General features: G+C 41.8%; 1 protein-coding gene across 4 annotated transcripts in view; it reads right to left on the reverse strand.

The window, feature by feature from the left end:
* Positions 1–24,390, reverse strand: part of Not3 (CCR4-associated factor Not3) — a 247,433-nt gene that overhangs the window by 32,115 nt on the left and 190,928 nt on the right. For all 4 annotated transcript variants that reach the window (XM_068358982.1, XM_068358964.1, XM_068358991.1 and 1 more), the window contains exons 11-12: positions 19,785–19,866; positions 19,353–19,648 (exon numbers count right to left, since the gene is read on the reverse strand). In XM_068358982.1, coding sequence (XP_068215083.1) covers positions 19,353–19,648; positions 19,785–19,866 — 378 coding nt within the window. The remainder of the gene's footprint in view (positions 1–19,352; positions 19,649–19,784; positions 19,867–24,390) is intronic.

Below are 24,390 nucleotides of genomic sequence, written 5' to 3' on the forward strand. Positions count from 1 at the left end.
CTCAATTAGCGCGGCTTGGGTCAGTCCTCTGTGCTCGTCGGCTTCTTGCGGTTGTGCTCTGTGCGTTCTGCTATTAACTCTGTTTTAATCGTGATTTTTTACGTGCATCCTTTAACGGTAATTTACGTAAAGTATGGGTCCTAAAAGGCTTAGTTTTGCCAGTGGCAGTGGTGAGAAAAGGAAGAAGGAAATGCTTTCTTTAGACGTTAAGCAGGAAATTATTGAAAAACATGAGCATAGCGTCCGCGTGAGTGAACTTGCTAAACAGTACGGCCGTAATATGTTGACGATCTCGACAATCCTTAAACAGAAGGAAGCTATTAAAGCAGTGAAACCTTCTAAGGGGATCACCATAATTTCAAAACGCCGTAGCCCTATCATAGAAGAGATGGAACGACTTCTGCTAGTGTGAATCAAGGACAGAGAGATCGTTGGCGACACCATCAACGAGACCGTCATCTGCAAGAAGGCGCACGCCATCTTTACGGACTTGGAGGAGAGCTCTGGGGGTGATGCTAGGGAGAGTTCAACCGAGCCTTCCTCAGATGATTTCAAGGCATCTCGTGGCTGGTTCGAGAAATTTAAGAAACGGTCCGGGATTCATTCAGTTGTTCGCCACGGAGAGGCTGCTAGTGCGGACACAAAGGCTGCAGCTGACTTTGTCAAGAACTTCGAAAGGATCGTGCAGGAAGAAGGCTACGTAGAGCAGCAAGTGTTTAATTGTGATGAAACCGGGCTGTTTTGGAAGAAGATGCCGAGTTGAACCTACATCACCGCCGAAGAGAAGAAATTGCCTCGGCATAAGCCAATGAAGGATCGGTTGACTCTTGCCCTATGTGCCAACGCTAGCGGGGACTTTAAAGTCAAGCCCTTACTGGTTTACCATTCAGAGAACCCTAGGGCCTTTAAGGCACACAACGTCGATAAGGACCAGCTTCATGTTTTCTGGCGATCCAACTCGAAAGCCTGGGTCACTAGGCAATTCTTTGTGCAATGGGTTAACCAAGTTTTTGGCCCTTCTGTGAAGAAGTATCTTCATGAACAGAAATTGCCTTTAAAGTGCCTGCTATGCCTTGACAATGCACCCGCTCACCCCCCCCCCCCCCCCCCGGACTTGAAGATGATATCTTCGATGAATTTAAGTTCATAAAGGTGGTGTATCTTCCACCGAATACCACCTCTATCCTCCAGCCCATGGACCAGCAAGTCATCTCTAATTTTAAGAAGCTGTACACCAAGCACTTATTTAAGCAGTGCTTTAATGTCACGCAAAGCACCAACTTAACTTTGCGTGAATTTTGGAGGAGCCACTTCAACATTGTGCACTGCTTGAAGATCATAGATCAGGCTTGGGTGGGATTAACTCGACGGACCCTCAATTCTGCCTTAAATGAAATAAAGATGATTTTATATCTTGTTTTTCCTAAACACACTGCCTAAGACAGAAACCATTGTCTTGTTCACGTTTCATTGCTAATCATAACAAACAAATGAATGCATCTACACATCCAAGTGATAACTATTGATGCTAAGCACTTTTAGAAAAGACAATTACAAATATTTTACTAATCATTTTATTTGAGTTTGGTCAACAAAAGTTACTGTATCACTCATGACAGCATGATAATTTATGATAATCCTACAGTCTTATGATTGTTTTAAACTGTTATAAATAATAATTTTCAAAATATTTTTTTTTTTCTAATTTCAGTTCTAAGTCAGTTTAATTTCTTACCAACTTGTATCCACATTAATTATGGAACCGCCAACAAAAAGAAGAAAGTAGGAGGCTTGTTTTAAATAAAAAGTTATGCAATCAGCTAAGGAACTGAAGAATTGTGCTGCCGCTATAACGTTAGATGTGGCAAGATGGCGTGGAGTGAGGATAAATAGAATCATAATGGATTTTTAATGACAAATGAGTATTATGCAAATCTAAATGTTATTACTACTGTCATTACTACTACTGTTAACATTATGGAAAGGTTAGAGACAGAGGTTGTGGAGAACGCTATTATAATTTTTACATTATCTCAGCTGGACTTGCTTAAGTTGATTTCATTGTTGATATTGAATTTTTCCCAAAATTGGCTATTTATCATGAACTTATGCCAATAATATAAAAGGTAAATATGGTTCGGTTACCTTTATTATCAGTTATCATACTGTGGCCTAGGCTAGCCACCCAATTAACATCACTTGGAATTCAAGGTGTGAATTTCCTATCATTCGTATAAGAAGGCCCACAATTTTTGGGGGTGAATTTTAGGATTTAAGGGTCCCCTCATATGCAGAAATAAATGATATGAGTTCAGTAAAGGTACTCCTCATTTAACAACAACAACTCGATAATGACAATTCAAAGTTACAGTAGCTTCTAGGACATAGAAAAGCAGTTAGCCAATTTTTTTGCTGCTTGTATTTTTTATGTTTGGTACCATATGTAATCTTAAAGTTATGTAAATATATTGATATACAGGTATACCTCACCCTACATCACGAATTCATTCCAATAAAGATGACTTAAGGCAAAAAAGACTTGGATTAAATTTACTCATCACTGGGCTAAACAACAAATAATCCTTCTCAGTTCGGTAAATCATTTATAAATTATTTTTTAATAGCACAGCATGGTTAAAAAGAATCTATTCTAAGCTTACAAATATATATATATATATTTTAACTTACAGAAAAAAAAGTAAATCTAAATTTACGAATACATGTCCGTACATACAGTACTTGTCAATGTAGATGTTTGCTCTAAGACTACAAAATAAATTTATTTTGTAAGGTTAAATAACAAATGTTAGTAAATATAATTTGTGATAATAGGAAATAAACTAAATCATGTTAAATTTACCAATATTTACATTCAATTAATTAGTTTACATTACAGACGTAGATGGCTGTGGATCATGGGTATTAACCGCTGATTCTGGCTGTTGTTTCGATAAGCTTTTTAATAAGAAACTGGTTAAGAGTTCCTTGAACTGTCTTTTTTTTTTCAAGAACTACTTGATATGGAAGAAAAGCTTTGTTTAGCTTCCATAGTTTAGCAAAAGCTAAACTGGATATCAATTTCGAGGGAATCATGAGTGGCGCTGACGCTACCTAACTGTACAGGTAGTTGCCAACTTACGATGGGGATAGGGACCGAGAGATAAGTCGTAACTCAATTTCGTCATATGTCAAACTAAAAAAGTGAAGTTTCCGTAGATTTATTATATATGATATGATTCGGCAATCATCTCAATCACATTTTATCAATATTTTCTTACTGTCTATCATTATTCCATTCTGTTTCATAGTATATCATATGCTCTATTAATGCATTTTTGTATTCTATTTTTCAATTTTGGAAGCATTTTGCCAATCGAAAAGTACTTAAAATATTGTTCACCTTTGGTTATGATCAGCTGATCTGAAAGTGCTGCTACCTACCGTATCAAAATATGGCGTACATACGTATAGCATATTTTTTTTTTTTATAATTTCTTAACTTATAAGGAATATCTTCATGATGAATATTACATCAGCGGCAATTGGTTACAGGAAATCAGTTTCCATACAGTTCGTCTTATTATTAAGTATCATGCGAAATCGTTGTAGCTCTTTCTGTGTGTGTGTGTGTGTGTGTTCGCTCTTGCAATCGCATACGGGTAGTTCATTTTTAAAGTTTCGTACAGCATTCAATTTTTAGTTTGATATTAAGCCTTTTATATTTCATTAAACATTATTGTATTTAATTGTGGTTTATTAGAGCACGTTTATATTTCATTTTTAAATTTCTTGATCATATCAATAATCAACAAATACTTTTGATTTACTTTCGGTTGGCATCAGCTGATCTCAAGGTCACGCTGCCGTATTACGATTATGCACACATATAGTACGAATAACACTGATTTATATAATTTCCTTGACATTCTAAATCTCTTCATAATGAATATTACAACAGCACCAATATGTTATAAGGTATCACATTTTCCATAGAGTTCATTTATAGACCTTATGTTATAAAAGGAATACACAACACACACACGCACACTCTCTCTCTCTCTCTACAGTGCCAATGTTATAGGGTATAACATTTTCCATAGAATTCGTTTATAGACCTTATTATGTTATAAAAGGAATATACACACACACACTCACACTCACACTCTCTCTCTCTCTCTCTCTCTCTCTCTCTCTCTCTCTCTCATTGATACAACATATGATGCCATTCAACAACATACTTATGTAGAAATAGAATATCCTATGGAAACAAATAATAGACCCAAGAGAATCTACCCGGACCTACATACTTTTAGGGAAGAGCAAGAACAAGAAAAACAAGAAAAAAAAGATATAGTCTGCAATTCACTGAAAAGAGGGAATTGCAGATTTGGCAAAAGGTGCTACTACAAGCATCCAAAGATATGCCATAATTATGAAATATATGGTAAATGTGCATATTTAGATGGATATGGAGACGAATGCAGAGATCTCCATCCAAAAATATGCAAAAACCTGAAAGATGGAAAAGGATGCAAATTCAACAAAAAAATTTCGATATATGCATCCTGCAACCATGAATGGAAGTCAGAAAACTCAGCAAACAGAAAAGAAAAATGAAAGCAAAAATGAAACAAAAAACAAGCAGAGTATATACCGCGCTATGCACAAAAGGCACCAAGACATGATGCCTTTCAACCCAAATATGCACAATTAGAGCGCAACTACAAAGAATGCATCTATAATGCCAGGGGTTGGTGCAGATAGGGGGATAATTGCAGGTATACATACAAAAATAAATATGAAGGTGAAAGAGCAAATATAATAGAAAAGTTGGATTTTTTAATGGCAGAATTCCTGGAAATGAAGAAAAGAACATCATATCAGAACAGGAAGGAAGCATGGGAGAATCTAAATCATTACCAATATTAAATATTGGGGATGAAACACAAACCATAATAGTGATGAATGCACAGGGTTTAGTCACGAGTAACTCTAAAAGGAAAGTAGAGTTCTTAGAAGAACTAACCCAAATTGAAAAAATAGATATGTTAAATATAAGTGAAACATGGTATTCCCAAGAGACTGGCAGTGACGACCACATAAAGGGTTTCCAAACATATAGATCAGACAGAACAAATAGGAATCAAGGGGAAACCACAATATATGGAAGAGACATAAATCAAGGAAAATCTGTGAAAAATACAGCAACACAGAATGTGAATTGATTGCGGTAGAATTTGAATATGAAAAATTAGTGAATATTGCAGTCCACAGACCCCCAAATTCTAAGGAGTTTGACATAATAGAAAAAAATAGATGATATATGTAGAAACCATAAAGACTGGAATATACTCCTATCTGGAGATTTTAACTTTCCTTTCGTGGATTGGAAAGAACGGATAGAAGAAAGTGGTTGTATATATACATATAAAAAAAAAAGAGAGTAATAGTAGCGCAGAAGATGAGACAGTTTGAAAAGCTTCAAGATATGCTATTAGAACATAATATGCAACAAATAAAACACATTCCAACAAGAAAGGACAATGTCCTAGATTTAGTATTTGTGAATGAGGTGAATTATGTTAAAGAAATAATAGTGTACAACATGGGAATTTCAGACCACAATGTCATAAAATTAATAGTCTATTTCAAAGCAAGTGAACGCAGAGAAAAATGAAGCATAAAACGATGGGAAGGATATGGAAAATATAATTTCTATGGTTAGAATATAAAATGGTCAGAAATAAATGAAGAATTGAACAAAGATTGGAAAAATGTATTAGTAAGTGATAATATGCAGGTAAATACGGATATATTAAACAAAATACTGGAGAAAATTGTTGAAAAATATGAACCAAAAAAAAAAATAAACATCAGACATGCATACTAAGAGACAGAAGGACCTTATTTCAGAAAATTAGAAAGTGGAAGAAAAATCTTACAAAAGAAAAAAATGTATGGAAAATGATGGAAATAAAAATAAGATAGAAAATGCAGAAAAAAAGATTACACGATTAAAAGAAAATGAAAAAAGGGACTTAGAAGAAAGGACACTTCAAAATATCAAGAAAAACCCCAAAGTATTTTACTCCTATGCAAAAAAGATGAATAAAGGGAGATTAGGAATAGGCATTCTAAGAATTGAAGGACGGTTAATGAATAAAAACAAGGAAATATGCAACATAGCAGAAAAATATATGAGTGAATTCACGCTAAGAATTGCGAATGAGAATAATGAAACAGAAATGAGAGAAGAAAATAGTGAATATCTAACGGATAGATATTAATGAAGCAGATATTGTGCAGGCTATAAGCAAAATTAAAAAAGGATCAGCGGCTGGGCCAGATGGAGTTCCAGCGATTTTGTGAAAAAAACTGCCCACACTATCGCGAAGCCGCTTACAATACTGCTAAGACAAAGAGTAGAGATACACAATATATGTTAAACGTAAATTAGCATATATATAAAACCCCTATTTTCAAAAGTGGATCTAGACTAGAGGCAAGCAATTATAGACCTGTTAGTCTAACATCACATATTATGAAAGTGTATGAGAGGGTAATAAAGAAAATAATGAATCATTTGATTAAAAATAATTTGTTTAATATAGGTCAACACGGTTTTGTGCCCGGAAAAAGTACACAAACCCAACTGATAGCACTCTATGAAAACATATACAAAAATATGATAAATGAAAAAGACAGATGTGATCTATCTAGATTTTGCAAAAGCCTTTGACAAGATAGACCATAATATATTAGAGAAAAAATGAGAAAGCATAATATTGTTGGAAAGATAGGAAAATTGGTGAAAGAATTCCTGCAAAACAGTGGTTGCAATGACGAGAAATCAGATGGAGATCAGGTAATATCTGGTGTGCCACAGGGTATGGTATTAACTGCACTGCTGTTTGTTATTATGATCTCAGACATAGACTGTGATGTTAAGAACTCTGTAGTGAGAAGTTTTGCCGATGACACAAGAATAAGTAGAGAAATTACTTGTGATGAAGATAGGAACTCATTACAAAGATATCTAAACAAAATATATGACAGGGCGGAGATAAATAGGATGGTATTTAACTCCGATAAATTTGAATCAATAAATTACAGAACAAGCGAGGGAATGGTATATGCATACAAGGGACCTAATAACGAGACAATCACAAACAAGGAAGCAATTAAAGACCTTGGTGTAATGTTAAATAGGAATATGTTATGCAACGACCAAATAGCAACACTGTTCTAAATGTAAAGCAAAAATGCGAATGTTATTCAGACACTTTAAAACAAGAAAATCTGAACACATGATTATGCTGTACAAAACTTATGTACGTAGTAAACTCGAGTACTGCAATGTGATATGGTACCCACACTACCAAAACGATATTGCACAAATAGAGTGTAAAAAGGTCCTATACTACTAGAATAGAAGAAGTTAAGGACCTTGACTACTGGGGAAGACTGCAATTCTTAAAACTATACAGTCTAGAAAGAAGAGGAGAACGCTACATGATAATACAAGAATGGAAGCAAATCGAAGGAATTACTGAAAACATCATGGAGCTAAAAATATCAGAAAGAGCAAGCCGAGGTAGACTGATAGTGCCAAAAACTATACCAGAAAAACTAAGGAGGGCGCACAGGACATTAATCCACTACGCACCAGCATCGATAATGCAGCGACTATTTAATGCACTGCCAGCTCATCTAAGAAACATATCAGGAGTGAGCGTAGATGTGTTAAAGAATAAGCTCGATAAATACCTAAGATGCATCCGAGACCATCCAAGACTGGAAGATGCAAAATACACCGGAAGATGCATTAGCAACTCTGGTGGATATGGGAGGTGCCTCACATTGAGGGACCTGGGGGAACCCAAACATAGAATAAGGCCAAAAACACACTCTCTCTCTCTCTCTCTCTCTCTCTCTCTCTCTCTCTCTCTCTCTCTCTCTCTCTCTCTCTCTCTCTCTCTCTCTCTTTTTATCAAATCTTTACATTTCTTTGAAAATTATCAAAAAATTCTTTATATCGTTATTCGAGGTTTTGATATGGGAATGCTGTAATAAGATTACTAGGTAACACAATGAAAGGAAATCATTGGGTTTGTCAGCGCTTCCGCCAGATACATGACGTCACAAGACACGTGACGTAAACTCTACGAAGAATGACTTGCAAAATATGCAAATTCATTTTCTTTTTCCTTGCAAGAAATGAGAAGAAAATACTAACTTACTAAACAAAAGTATTTAATTTTTAAAATGTAAAAGGAAATATATTATTTTCAAGAAAATATTTGTCCTATTAGTAAACTTTCTTTAAACATTGATCTAGTATCAGAGATTAAATAAAACTAGCGTACAGTCAAATCGTCGTAAAGTCGAATTGTCATAAGTAGCATAGGTCCTAAGTCGAGCATTGCCTGTAGATACTGGAACTATCGTGGAAATCTCCTATACAGTAACCTCTAATTACGATTGCCTAAGCAAACAAATTTTCCAACATACAATGTGAAATTCGATTAAATAATCGACTCAACAACCTGATGTAATTTCCAACATACGACGTTGAAGTTTCTAAAAGCTTCGCAGTTTCCTGGTTAGTCCGCTAGATGCCAGCATGTCGGGAGGGATGCCAATTAGCGTCACGTGGGTCAGTTCACAGTTCTCTTTTGCATTGTGTGGTTCTCCTGTGTTCGGATCATAATTAACAGTGCTCAATACCTCAATCTTTTACATTTCCTTTTTTTTTTTTTCTATCACCATAGGTCCTAAGAAGGCTAGTGCAAGTGGTAGTAGTGGTGGAAAAAGGAAGAAAGCAATGCTTTCCTTAAAATTAAAACAAGAAATTATAGAAAATATGAGCGCGGTGTGCGTGAGTGATCTAGCTAAACAATATGGCCGCAACAGGTCTACGATCTCGACGATCATCAAGCAAAAGGAAGCCATCAAAGCGGTCAAACCATCCAAAGAAATCACCATCATCTTTAAACGTTGCAGTCCCACCCTGGAAGAGAAGGAATGCCTTTTGCTTATATGGATAAAGGACAAGGATATTGCTGGCGATATGATCACTGTAACGATGATATGTGAGAAGGGCAGTGCCATCTATGGCAACTTGAAGGCAGCTGGCTATGGGGGTGATGCGGGCGAGAGTTCAACCGATCCTACACCAGAGGAATTCTAGGCGTCTCACGGTTTGTTCGAGAAATTCAAGAAACAGACCGGAATTCATTCAGTTGTACAGCATGGGGAGGCATCAAGTTCAGATACCAAGCATCACTCACAAAACTTTCAAGTTTGCCGAATTGCTTCACAATTTGACGATATCTGCTTGACTCATTTCAGAAACATTCTGAAAAGCCATACCAAGCAAACATCTTTAGATAAATTCTTTAAAAAATCTACAAAGCAGTCTAGTGATCCTGAGGAAGAAAGTGAAAATGAAGCAAAGAAAAAAAAGCATGAAGTGAGAGAAAGTGAAGAGGCTGAAGGTGAAAATTAAAAAGAAAACATAAAAAATATAAAATATAAAAATTAAATAAAAATAAATAAGCTAAAATAGTTTAAAGTTCACGTGGTGTAAGTTAGAGTATCTCAGCAACCATCTCTACCTTCACACCGACAGTCTACTCCTCCATCGCCAAGCCTACACCTCCGTTCGCCTGTCTCCAAAGTAAAGTGATAATAAACACTTTTTTTTATTGATTATTTCTTTATAATTTATTTTTTTTACATCTCTCTTACATAATGCATTTGCTTTATTGCTATGTGTATTTATCTGCAGTAATGCCTTGGCATATGTATGTATCTATTAACCCTTTTACCCCCGGGCTATTTGGAAATTTCCAACCCTTAACCCCCAAGGGGTTATTTTTTTCCCATCACATTTTGCAGTATACTTTTTCTAAATTGCCCTAACAGGCTTAATTTTTGTCATAGAGAGGTCAGGTTGGTCTCATTCTCTTGGAAAATGCCTGAATTTTCTCAAAAAAATTATCAAAAATATGAAAAAAAAAATTTTTATAGCATTTTTTTGCAAGGACGTACCGGTACGTCCATGGGGTAAAGGGATGGCTTTTGTGAAACGTACCAGTACGTTCTTTGGGGGTAAAAGGGTTAAGGAGTTATCATAGGTTTTTGGGCTGTGGAATGAATTAAACGAATTACAGTGTATTCTTATGTGAATATTTGATCCAACATACGGCTATTTTAACATACAAAGTAGGTCCCGAAACTAATTAAATTCGTTTGTAGAGGTTCTACTATTGAGCTTTTAAAGACCGCTAAATAAGATGACAACAGTCGCAGATGTTTTAATATTTCGTTCTCTTAGATTTATGATTATTACTCTATTAACATTTACTGTAAATATACATATTTTACTATGATTTTATATACTTTATTCTTATTTATTGTACAAATGCTTTTAATGCTTTTCTAAGGATATTATGACTTCAATATATTTGGCAGACGTAAAATCGAATAAAATGACAAACTTGATTTTTATTTTTCCATAATTCTTTTTTGACAAATGACGTACTGTATACCGGGAATGACTGAAAAAACGTAACCCGGGGTACTGTAAACCAAGTTTCAGTTTTTCCTTTTGATTTTTCTTTTCAAAGATAAATATTAGATATACAGTAATAATATATTTCATTACCCCATAATGTAAAAAAAAAAATTTTTGGATATCTGATAATTATCTTTCTGGGTCAACCTGTGACGGCCGGTGAAAAAGTCCTCCTTTACACTTTTTCTGATATAAATCTTCCAAATATACCAGAGAAAGATAAAAGCATGGAATGCAGAGGTTACTACCCTCGCGCGAGCACCTCGTGAGTGTCGTGTATACATCAGGGGCGTGTGAAAACCACTATTCACAGGTTGTCTTCCATTTAGATAACTCCTTCATCAAAGGGAAGGGCCGTAACAAAGACCCCAGAAACCACACTTGGACCACGCCACTGTCACCCACACGAGCGCCCTCTAGGTCATCCTTCTGTTTTGGACTTTCCCACATAGTCGTAATTGTTTTTGTGCTTTCGGTGTTTTCAAGTGTTTGTCGTTAATTCATCATGACTGACGCTGCTACTTCACCTTTAGCAGTGTTAAGTACCATAGTTTGTTTTGACAGTTTTTTTTCAGTACCGGGCATTTGTTCTCTTTCCAGTAATGTGGATTTTAATTTTGGAAGCGGCTTGGCCTTCCTCGGTGACGGCAGCCATTTTGGCCTTGTTCGCTTCGATAGTTTTTCAAGTTAATATTGCCCATCTGGTACTCTGTTATCTAGGTTATATCACTTACGTTTTATGACCATTTTTATTATTATTATTTTATTATTGTTTTTACTATGGTATTTTTTTGCTAGCAAGTCCAATTGGGACGAACGAAGAATAACTTTCTTGCCTTGGTTATAGTTTACGCACACGCCTCGGGAAGGTGCTCGTTTTAGACTATATCTTTATATTTATTTGTTACGTTGTCGTTATTCTTCGTTCTTGGTTATTACAATTTTATCAATATTCTTATCCTATTATTGTGTGATTTTGGTTCTTTATAATGTAACCATGAGAGCGTGAGCATGGAGGGCTCGTTTTCTGTTACTACAGTTACGAGTTACCCTTTCTCTCGTTTTCTTTCTTAAGCTCGAATAAGGAGAGGTGGATTTCCCGTTTTCCGTTTTATACGATCACGAGTTATTCCTGCCTCCGCTTCTTCTCCGGGTTTATGATATTACGTTTGATGGTATTTACGTTTTATTGATGTGGTTACTCTTAATATAGCTAGCATTATTAATAGGTTCCGTTAGTGTATGAGTCATTATTTTGGGATCGCTTTATGCCGACACCCGTAGCTCCGTTCTCTTCGGAACGTTCACCGCCTTGAGTTATACTCCGCTATAATGGATACTCATTGGGTTGGGAACTAGTCAGATATTTGGAGTGCAATGGTGAAATCCGGCACTCAGACTCCGGCTTCGGCCTTATGCACACGAACCTTTTTTCATGATTAATCACAATTTCATTATTACGGTCCTTTTTCATCGAATCTCCGGCTTCACCGGAGATCACACAGACGTTCAGCATTGAGGTTAATATTATCTTACCGATGATGTTCACGTTTTCACTATGACGGACCTTTGTCACCGGATCTCCGGTGTCAACAGAGATCACGCAGACGTTCAAAACCGGGGTTAACATTATTTTACCGATGAGGTTTATAGTTACATGTTACGTGGTTACTGGATTTTAGTAAATTAATTTGTAGCTCTAGCTAACAATTTTGAAAACCATATTAGTCACACATAATTAATGTTACAGTATTTATTTCTTTTGATTTATCTGTTCACTGACCAGAGTCTCAAGGAACAGTAAAATGGCCTCTCATGGCATGGTTGGTTTCGACCTGGCTTTTTCATTAGAAGGGGCGTGTTCGATCCCAAGTACGGAGTAGAAATTTATTTCTATTTGAACACGATGTTGTATGGATATTTATCCATATATATACATATATGTAATTAAATATATGCATAAATATAGACATATGTATTATATACATGTACAAATATATACATAAACATATATATTATTGTTTATAGATAATTTGGTTGATCCCAGCCTGTGAATAGGATCACTAACCAGAGTTTCAAGGAACATCCAGACTTATGTCTCCTTTCTTTTACAGAAGGTCCGCCTACATGGTATGATTCCCGGAGTCATGCACGCTCTGCTACGAGCTGTCCTCCCTACTCCTGAACGATGATGTAAGTTGGTTCTACTGTAATTTGTTTCTTTTTGGTATCCTTTGGCGATGAGTCATGCACGCTGCTACGAGCTGTCCTCCCTACTCCTGAACGATGATGTAAGTTGGTTCTACTGTAATTTGTTTCTTTTTGGTATCCTTTGGCGATGATTTAATTTGTTCTTGATTTATGTATACATCGCTTATTGAGGAGAACGGTCTTCTCCTTCATCACTAATCCCCTCACTTCTTTCAGGATGATGATGAATCTCTCCGGACTGCAAGAGCAGCTCTCCGCCCTTGGGTGTCAAGATTTGGAAGGAATGCTCCATCTGGCGGACCCTATCTCCTCGGCGTGTCCTCTCTATGGTTGGACGTCGACCCCATGGACGGGCAGGTAGGTGGTGATGAGTTTTGAGCCTTCAGCTTTGCCATTATCTGCGTCACCGGTCTAGGACCCTCAAAGGATCCTGATGTTCATATTACCTTGCATAAAACCGTGACTGCTAAAAGACGAAGTCCGATAAGTCCAGGGCTTCGACAGCGGGTCGTGCTCAGGATCCCTCCTTCCCCGCCGACCTGATCAGGTATAAGGTTAAAGAGCAGATACAACACATTCTAGGGCAAGCCAAGGAGCTATGACGGAGCTCAAAGATATGGTGGCGAATCTGATCCGTTCAGGAACTCGGATGTCTCCCCCCTACAGCCCCAGACACATCGAAGTAACCTCCTTCGATAAAAACAACCCATAGAAATTTGCCTTAAATGTCCCATATATAGATGGTACCATAACTCTGGATGGCATAGGTGTCCGCCCTCCAGAGGCCCTAGAATTTACCCTCCGGGACTAGAATTCCCTTTCAACGGATTCGTTCGTTTGAAAGAGCATGCCTTGGTTAGGTTAGACAAGGTACCGAAGGTAACGGTAATATTTCCTAAAGAGCAGGCCCAAGCTGTCTGGGCCAGGATGTTGTCGGTCTGGGGGTACGCTAATTCCAAGCTCACCCCACACAATGGGGCCTACTCCATATCTACAACTGCTCTCATTATTACCTTGCCTATTACGGATAAATTGACAGGTCTTACTATTCAAGATGTTAAAGAAGGTTCTGCCATGCCGGCTCTTAGAGAGACGGACCCCACCTCGGGGAGTCCCTAGCCTCGATTTATCCCACTGAGACCTTGTTTCGGATATTCACGAAGAACCTATCTCTGCCCTACCAAATCGACCTACACGCTTTGTGGTCTGCTCGGGTTAGTTGTAGGAAATACGTTCTGTCTGAGGCCTCTATCAGACATGAACCGAACAGGCTGATAGCTTCCTCCTGCTGGGGTAAAACCCTCTTCCCTCAGGAGGAGGTGAACAAGGTTCTACAAGATGATACTAGAGCAAACCAAAATTGCAGGTGAGGCGGGGCCTCACTGCCAAAAAGAAGGCCGAAGACCAAAAGCAAGCTTTCTTCAAGAAGAAGCAGAGATTTACCCCCTACAAAACGAACCAGGGTCACTGCCATCAATCGTCAGTTACCCACTCGTCATCACAGTCTTCCTCTGATTCGACATCTCTGCATCCGAATCCCCCTCATCAGGTGGTCTACCTCACTGATTCCCCAGGTACACAGCCCAACCCTGTTTGGATGTCCTTGCCTGCATACAGCCCTAGCTCCAAACCCTCAGGTTCCTTTCGTGGACACCAGAGAAGAAGCTACAGAGTAGAAGACAGTTCCGCCATCGGGGCGGACCTAGAAAAAAGGGGGCTCGGGGAAGGAAAGGACCTAGATTCACTCCCTCACAACGAGGTGGTCCCGGTAGGGGGGAGACTTTACCACTTTCAAGACCATTGGACCTTCGGTCCGTGGGCTCATAGCATAATCTCTAAAGGTTTGAGGTGGAAATGGCCACAAGGTTCTCCTCCTCCACCAGTGACCTTCTCCCAGAAATCCACTCCCATCCTGAAAAAGTACACCACAGAGTTACTCAAGAAGAAAGCAATCAAACGGGTTCGATCACTGAAGTTCCAAGGCCGCCTGTTCACAATTCCGAAGAAAGGCTTGTCGGCATTGAGAGTGGACCTGGACTTGTCAAAGCTAAACTCTTAAATTCTCTGCAACAAGTTCCGGATGTTGACTATCTCTCAGGTACGGACCTTACTTCCCCGTGGGGCCGTCACCACCTCTGGTGACCTTACCGACGACTATTATCATGTGCCTATAGCTCGAAACTTCTCTCCTTATCTGGGTTTCCGCCTAGGCAGGAAAGCCTTTGCGTTCAAGTCATGCCCTTCGGCCTCAACATTGATCCCAGGATATTCACGAAACTGGGAGAGACAGTGTTAGAACAACTCAGGAACCAAGGGATACAGATCATTGCTTATCTGGACGGTTGGCTCATTTGGGCCCGGTCGGCCATAGAAGGCAACAGAGCTACGGAGGAAGTACTTCGATTTCTCGACAACCTGGGATTTCGGGTCAATCTCCAAAAGTCCTGCCTGCAACCATCAGGCCACTTAGAATGGTTAGGCATTCAGTGGGACCTTTCGAAGCACATGTTGTCTCTCCCTTCCAAAGAGGTAAGAGGAATAGCTTCCAAGATCAAGAATTTTCTCAAACACAAACAGGTGTCCAGAAGAGCCTTAGAAAGAATCCTCGGCCTTCTCCAATTCACTTCAGTAACAGATCTCCTATTAAAAGCCAAACTCAAAGACATCAATCGAGTTTGGAGAAAGAGAGCTACAGTACCTTTAAGAGACAAGGTCTCGAAGATCCCCTCTGTCTTGAAAATGAGACTACGCCCATGGTCCGAACCGAAGAACTTCTCCAAATCGGTTCCTCTACAATTCCCACCTCCACAAGTGACATTCCATACAGCCGCGTCTCTAAGTGGATGGGGGGATTACTCCGAACATCAGATGTTTCAGGGCTCTTGGTCACCCGCCATGAAACGGTCCCATATCAATGTTCTCGAAGCCATGGCAGTGTTCTTGACCCTGAAGAGACTCTCTCCTCCGAGGTCGACCCACATCAGAGTAGTGTCAGACAGCACAGACGTAGTACACTGCGTCAACAGAGGAGGATCCAAGTCACCCAACCTGAATCAGATCCTGGTCACTATCTTCGCCTGGGCAACAGAAAAGAACTGGTTCCTGTCAGCAACTCACCTAGCGGGAGTCCAGAATGTGAGAGCGGACTCACTATCCAGGACGAAACCACTGGAGTCAGAATGGTCTCTAGACATAATTTCATTCCGGTGGATACTCAGGCTGGTTCCGGGCCTCCAGGTAGATCTATTCGCAACTCAGATGAATCACAAACTTCCTTGTTATGTGACCCCAACCCTGGACCCTCAGGCTTATGCCATGGACGCATTAACCCGGGATTGGAACCATTAGAAGAAGATTTACCTATTTCCCCCAGTGAATCTTCTAATGAGACTTTTACACAAACTACGCTCCTTCCGGGGGGCAGTGGCTTTAGTACCACCTCACTGGCCAAGAACAGTTGGTTTCCTCTCCTCCTTGAGTTGAAACTCCGTCCCTTCCGGATCCCGTTCCCTAAACTGACCCAAGTAATCCAAACTCAGTGTGTCAGATTACTCAAGGATAGCCAAAACTCTAACTTTGTGGACTACATGAAGTTTGCAGCTCGTAGAGACGCGAACATTGACCCGGAAAACGTTCTCTTCATCGAATCAGACAAAAGGGACTCGACAATTCGCCAATATGATTCGGCCGTTAAGAACTAGCAGATTTCCTAAGAGTTCAGACCATACTCGTATGTCTCCGAATTTAGCCATCTCTTTCTTGAGGTTCCTATTTGAAAAAGGCCTAACAGATAGCACTTTAACCACCATCAAGTCAGCTTTGAAGAAGATCTTCCTTGTTGGGTTTAACATTAACCTAGCTGATTCCTATTTCTCATCTATTCCAAAAACATGTGCTAGGCTTTGACCTTCGGTTCGGCCACAAAAGGACTCTTGGTCTCTGAACGGTGTCCTCAAACTTGCGACGGACACGGACAATGAATTCTGCTCTTATATCACTCTTCTTAGGAAGACTTTATTTTTAACAGCTTTGGCCTCAGGTGATGGAATATCAGAACTAGCAGCTCTCTCACGAAACCCGGAAAACATAGATTTCCTCCCTTCAGCCTAAGTACTCCTTTCTCCAGACAAAGCTTTCCTAGCTAAAAATGAGGATCCGCAAAATAGGTGCTCCCCTCGGAAGATTATTCTTCTTCCCCAGGATCCTTTCTCTGTGTCCAGTCACTACTCTCAAGGCCCTTTTAGCTAGAACTGCCACCCGCTCATCTGGCCCCTTGGTTATCAGGGAACAAGAAGGTACTATTTCCATTCACGGTATCAGGCAACAAATCCTCTACTTCATTGAACATACTAATCCGGAATCATTTCCCAAGGTTCATGATATACGGTCAGTAGATACCTCCATCAATTACTTCCAGAACAGGGACTTTGATGATTTTAAAAAATATACAGGTTGGAAATCCCCTATGGTTGTCAAACGCCACTATCTAAAGATCTTACAGGCCCTTAAATACCCGACGATGGCAGCGGGGAACCTTATCTCTCCCCATTAATCTCTTCTTCCTTTCTTCCATCTCTTCTCTTCTCCTTCCTACCCGCCACTCACACCACGTCGCCACTCTCCTGGGTAGTTCGTTAGCCCTATGATATTTGCCATGTTTAATTCCTATGGTTTAACTGTTATTGTAGTTACCGTTCCTTTAATGTTTAGATATGCTTAGACATGTAAGGTTTGATGCCTTTTGCGTTTCGACACTCGGTTGATTCCTTGTCGTCATAGTTATTTAGCCTTACGTTCCCTATGTCATTTGGCTAGTTGGTAATTGGACGTTTACTTACATTATTATATTATATTAATGTCGTACATGGTGAATGTATTCTCCTCATTATGTTATTACTTTATTGGGCTTGGAAGGCATTCTCTGGTACATTTTCACCGGCCGTCACAGGTCGACCCAGAAAAGGGATTTTGACGAAGGAAAAATCTATTTTTGGGGAGAGACCTGTGACGCCCGGTGAAACCCTTCCCGGTTATTTTTGTACGGACCCACCCTTTCCTTGCCAAGCCATATGTTCTTGCAGAAGGATGACCTAGAGGGCGCTCGTGTGGGTGACGGTGGCGTGGTCCAAGTGTGGTTTCTGGGGTCTTTGTTACGGCCCTTCCCTTTGATGAAGGAGTTATCTAAATGGAAGACAGCCTGTGAATAGTGGTTTTCACACGCCCCTGATGTATACATGACACTCACGAGGTGCTCGCGCGAGGGTAGTAACCTCTGCATTCCATGCTTTTATCTTTCTCTGGTATATTTGGAAGATTTATATCAGAAAAAGTGTAAAGAAGGACTTTTTCACCGGCCGTCACAGGTCTCTCCCCAGAAATAGATTTTTCCTTCGTCAAAATCCCTTTTTTAATATTACCATAACATTTTCAAGAAATACACAATTCTCTAGAGAAAAAACATCAACATTACCACATGAAAAGTAATATGATTTCAGTACATTAAAAATTAGCAAGAGTCTTCATGGTTTGAGAGGGAGAGAGATAGAAACAGTAAACCATTAGACTGATCTACCAAGCTACAAATTGTATCAATAGGTTATGATTCAATAAAAAAAAAAAAAAAAAAGTTCACCTTACAGGCAAATGTTATTAACACTTTTACCTGCACATGTATATTTCAATCCACTCTTCTATATTTATCTGTAGTGTATGGTATGTGCCAGAGGAAGAAAAAGAAATCGAACACGGGTGTATCTTAACCTTAAAACTACAAATTACATGGCCAAGTAACGATTAATAATTTTAAATCATGGTATAAAATCTGTAGTATGATATAAGTTAGGAAATTATATTAACAATTCTCTTCTCTGTTAAAAGATGAAAGCACGAGGCTACTTTCAAATCAAAATTTATACAAGCAGCCAAGGAATTGAACAATTGTGCTACTGCACATTGACTGTTAAAACTTTAATGAGGTAGTGGGAATTACCGCTGGGTGGCAGGAAGGGGCCCTTACCACTCAGCAGGCCACTGAGCTTTCACTTTGACTCTGCCTATGACTGGTGGGGTGACTCAGCTGGGTAGCATAACTTATAGGACTCAAGTTTGTATAATAAGGAAAAATACAAAGTACTTCCAACACTCGTCCTTTAATAAGTGGCTTACCCTTAGGAAGGAGGAAGTCCCTACAGCCAAACTGGCTGGTTTACCTTCCTGGGAAATGTCAAAGCACTTCAGTCCGGTACAGAAGTGAAAGTGATAACTCCTGTCAACCTCCTAATAACCTGAGCATCAAGATGAGGCAGGAGTTAAAGCTAGGTATCAACCAGGGACTGACAAATGGTCAAGGAAAACCTGTGTGTGTGGAGCATATGTTGTCTAAATGACAAGGATTAGGAGATTCGAAAGGTTAAGGTGGTTGTTTGGCCAATCTCGGTCTATATATCCTTAACTATTCACTTGTTCTTTAAAGAGTAATAACAGAAGGCTTCCTTGATGCTTTACCTGAAATACCATATCTATAATCTTGAAAGTTAAAATGTTACCAAGTTGTGACACCTACCTGCGGATAGTAATGCGGCGTCTGGTATGGCTGGCGCGGTAAGTGCACTCTTAATCTTTCCGAGTCGGACGGGTGAGGCATATGATAGAAGGCCGCCTGTAGCATCTTAAATTGCATTTCATGTTCAACTGTCAATTGTAGAGGGCCAAGTGGAGCTACACCCAATAGTGGAGGAATGTGAGCTTCACATGTCCCTGCTTTCCCCGAGGTATTCGTACTAGTAGTGTTGTTATTACTATTAGAATTACTAATAGTTGTGGTACTGCTGCTTACAACGCAGCTGTTTACTTCCAACACTGAGGGAAAATAAACACCGATATAACAATCTAACATTTCAAATGTACTTTTGAAACAAATTTGACTTCCATGAAAATATTCAAATAAAATTGTTGGGCACAATGATAAAATTTGGACCTCCTAGTTTCAACTTACCTGATGCTGGTATCGATGTGGAATTAACTTCATTAACTTTTTTCTGTGCTATAGCTTTTAAAGATACTGTCTCTGCAGCATTCTGAAATAAAAGAAAATTCACAAATGACAAATTAACTCCCTAAGAGACAACCTTATATATTACAGTGAGATAATAAATGAACCCTTAAATTTTAAATGGGCCCTAAAAATCTTTAATTGGTCACAATAAGGTATGTGTAGTAAATAATGAACACTACCAACCGTCATACTTTTAAATAAATGGACTTTGCATAATAAGGACACCTTAGAATAATCCCATTCAAAATCACAATTTCAAAGAAAATTGTATTTTTCCTGACATACTTAGCACAGACCACTGTATAAGAGAATCTGGGCTAGTTAGTTCCCCCATCCCTAACAGGCTCAATCCCCCTCTCCACATGCGCAACCCTGGCCTCACTTGTTGTCCCAGATGCACTAAGAGGATGCCTCAGGAGGGTCATTCTACTCCTCATCCCGGAACCGACTCCTACCGAGAGGGTTTACCGAGAGGAAGAACGGGAGGGCAGTAACACGAGTGGTCCATGGTATGTATGCTAGGAAAAATAAAATTTTCTCAGAAATTGTCATTTGTTCCCACACGGACTTACCATGGACCACTACTGTATAGGATACTCAGAATTAGGACGCGGGTAAAAATAGACCCCAGTAGGAGATGCCAGGAGGGTCGGAAAAATGAATCATAATTAAGGTAAACGACATATCAAAATCAGAGGAACACTCACCAAGACATCATCATCTTTCTTCCAGGATGGATATCAGGTAAGGGGATGGGATAGGGATTCGAGAAGCTCTACCCCTCACTGCTCAGTATGAAGTGTGCCATCGGCAGGTCGCCGTTACATCCTCTGTTGTGAATCCATGACTGGTCTGAGATTGAACCCCTCCCGAGACCTGAGGGAACAGTCCTTGAGATAGTGTGCCGTAAGGGTCGATTGTCTCCTCCATACGCCTACTTTCAACGCCTGGCCGATTGCCATGTTTTTTAAAGGCCAATGAGGTGCTGATACCCTGGTGTTGTGTGGCTTGATGGATCCGGGAGAGGGTTCACCATTCGCCGAGTACGCCCTACGGATCGTCTCTCTTAGCCAGAAGGAGATCGTGTTTTTAGAGGCCGCCTTCCCCGTAGTCACGAACAGTTTTCTAATGGTTGGATGGAGGTTGGAGGTCCTAGAGAGGTATTTACGCACTTCTCTCACTGGGGAAAATAACAAGTCCTCCGGGTCATTTGTCCTGGGGATGGCGGGGATGGGGAACTCCTCAAACCTGGGATCTGCCACCACCGGGTTATGCCTCTTAGCTACGAAGGAGGTGACGAACTTGAATACCGACTCCTTCAAGCCGTAAGAGAGAGAGAGAGAGACATCTGCTGAGAGGCCATATAGCTCGCCTACTCGCTTGGATGAGGCCAGGGAGAGTAGGAACACAGTTTTCAAGGACAGCTCCCTGTCCGTGATCTGCCTCAGGGGCTCCTAGGGTCGCTTTTTCAATGAGTTGCTGACCTTGATGATGTCCCACGCTGGGGTATGGAGAACTCGGGGCGGACATGACTGCTTGAATCCTCTTATAAGCATCGAGAGCTGCTTGGACGATCCTATACGCAACCCCTTAAGGATGAAGACCTGTCCAGGGCTGCTCAGAAACCCTTCACTGCCGGAACGGACATGTCCCGGTCGAGTCATAGGTGGACCAGGAAATCTGCGATAATGGGGATCAAGGCATTGAATGGCTTGATGCCCTCCTTGGCGCACTACTTACCAAAGGTAGCCCACTTTGCTTGTTATATGGCCCTCACAGATTCACTTAGGTTACCTGTCATCTGTGCGGCTGACCTTCTGGAGTAACCCTCCCTCCTTAACAGACGCTGAATAGTTTCTACACATGAAGGGGAAGGTTTGGGAGACCCTCGTGGAACCTACGGAATTTTGGCTGCATTAAGAGGTCTTGCCACAAAGGAAGAGGCCACGGCGGCTCCACCACCAAGTCCAGGAGATCCGGAAACCCTTGTTTTCCGGGCCACCATGGAGCTACTAACATCACCTTTGCTTGCCTTGCCCTTCGAAGTTGGTTGACGGTCGGACATAGAAGGCTGAAGGGGGGAAAAGTGTAAACGTCTAGCCTGTCCCACAGGTGCTGGAATGCGTTCTCGATCACTGCTATCGGGTCTGGCACTGGAAAGCAGAAGACTGGCAACTTTGCGTTTAGCCTTGTCGTGAAGAGGTCCAGACAGAGTACCCCCACCTTTCCAACATTGTTTTGCCACCTTCAGGTGTAGAGAACATTCGGCAGCCAGCACTTGTCCCCACCTGCTGAGACCGTCTGTGACCACATTCCTCTTCCCCGGAATGCACCTGGCCGTCAGGGAGATGGCATTGTCCTCGACCCAGGACAGGATCTCTGCCATCAGGTCGTGAATATGATGGGACCAAAGACCGCCAAGCTTCCGGATGTAGGCGATGACAGTAGTACAGTCGCCAATCAATTCCACTCTTCTCCCCACTAACAAGCTTCTCAACTCAAGGAGGGCTCTTCGAACCGCCAGAAGTTCGAGTTCGTTTATGTGGAAGGGGCTTTTCCTCCAGAGACCAAAGTCCTGCAGCTGCTTGGTCCGGCTGATGTGCTGCGAGGAGGCTGCATCCGTGAATATGAGGACTTCCGGAGAAGGATCCAGCAGTGAGACCCCTGCTAAGGTGTTCCCCTGGTTAACTGGGATGGAGATGTCTTGTTGATGGGCGTCTCAACGACGGCGCCAGGATTTCCTTCAGGTCCCACTGGGCCGTCCGCAGCCTCAGTTTCCCTCTGGGGATGAGCGTCTCTAGGGATACTAGGTGTTCCAGTAGCCTTTGCCATTCTTTCAGAGACGCCAGCTCCCCCTTGATGAGAGGCTGCGTTACTTCTTCCAACTTTACGACTCTCTCCCTCATTGGGAAGGCTCAGGCCGTTAATTCTCCGGATGAGGCCGATGACCCTATGGAAGGTGGCAGTCTCTTCACCTACTCTGTCCTCGTTGTGGTCCCTCAACCCAACCTTGAAAACATTCTCTGGTCGCAGACCTACCATTCGGAAGTCCATCTCACGGGGTGGGAAATGACAGTCCCGGTGTTCCGCCCTTCCGGTAGAAAAGTCTACAAGCCAGCCTCCCTCTGCCCAGCTACATTTCATGTCTGGTGCAGGGACCGAAGACAACAGGCTGATGAAGCAGCGCTTCTTCTCTTGGTCCTCTGTTCCGTCTCGGCGTGCCTGAGCCGAGGCCAGTGGGGAGTGAGAATGGGGCGGAATCTGCGGTAGAGTACTCCATCAACAAGGCGGGGGGAGCAATGTCTGCCACTCCCCATGCTGGCAAAGGGTTTCTCGGTGGGGACCCGAATGGGGTTCTGGGGACACCCGACTAGGTCTCTTATGCCCACAAGGAGAGTTTGGCACTTGGTAGCCGTTGAGCGGAAGCTAGTACCTCTATAATGTCTGGGAGGGGGGAGGGAAATGTCTACCAGAGGCTGGAAGGAGACCTTACATGCCGATAGAAAAATTGTAACCCAGTCTGAGCGGAGGCCCACCGGCCTGGTTGGGCGGCAGAAAGTAGGGGTGCTCGAGATGGCGATGCCTGAGTGGCGGAAGCCTGGGCTGCATGGACAACACGTGACGCCGCTGGCTGCTGCGGGGGACACCCACCTGAGTAGGGGGGACTGTCCTGGAGCAAGTAACAGCAAGGGGAGATCGGCGCCTGGGAGCCGTTGAGCGGAAACTGGAGCCACCACCCCGTGACCGGGTGAGGGAACGTCTACCAGCAGCTGGGCGGCGACCGCACACTCGATCGGCGGATAGAAAGACGGCTGTCCAACCTGGGTGGAGGCCTGCTGGCCAGGTTGTGGCCCCTGAGAAGGCGGCCCAGGCTGAGCAGGCCAAGATGGCAGCGCCTGAGCGACAGGAAACTGGCCAGGCTGGGCAGGCCAATATAGCGGCGGGAACCTGGGCCATGTGGTCAACACGTGGCACTGATAGGCATGGTGGGGGACCACCGTCTGAACATGGAGAGCTACTATGGAGCAAGAGCCTGAACCAAGCCATCACTTCGCTCAACACCCCATTAACATACAGCGCAGCTGGCCCTGGTGAGAGGGGTAGAAGCAATCCCAGAAGGACCAGGGATTGAAAGGGGGAGCAACGTCTGCAGCTCCCCACACTGGCAAGGGGTCCCTCAGTGGGAACCTGAACGAGGCCCTGGGGTTACTTGACCAGATCTCTGATCAGCGCTTGGCAGCCACTGAACGGGAGATGGTGCTGTCATCATGTGGTGAGGAGGGGGAGCGGCTCCTAGAGGCTGAGAGGGGGCCTCCCCCCTGGCCGTTGGGAAATAAGGTGGGGGACCAGACCGTGCGACAGCCTGCCGGTCAACCTGGGCAGACCAAGATGGCGAGTGGCTGACCCGGCGCTGCTAACATAGGCAGGGGACCACCTGTGCCGGGACCACTGCCCTGGAGCAGGTGTCCGAACCTGACCATCATCTCCAACCCAAAGCAGGAATCCACTAGGGCCAAAGCCGACGCCACCATCAAATATTTGTTAT

This window comes from Palaemon carinicauda, chromosome 2 (assembly GCF_036898095.1).
Source record: "Palaemon carinicauda isolate YSFRI2023 chromosome 2, ASM3689809v2, whole genome shotgun sequence".
Taxonomy (NCBI): Eukaryota; Metazoa; Arthropoda; class Malacostraca; order Decapoda; family Palaemonidae; genus Palaemon; species Palaemon carinicauda.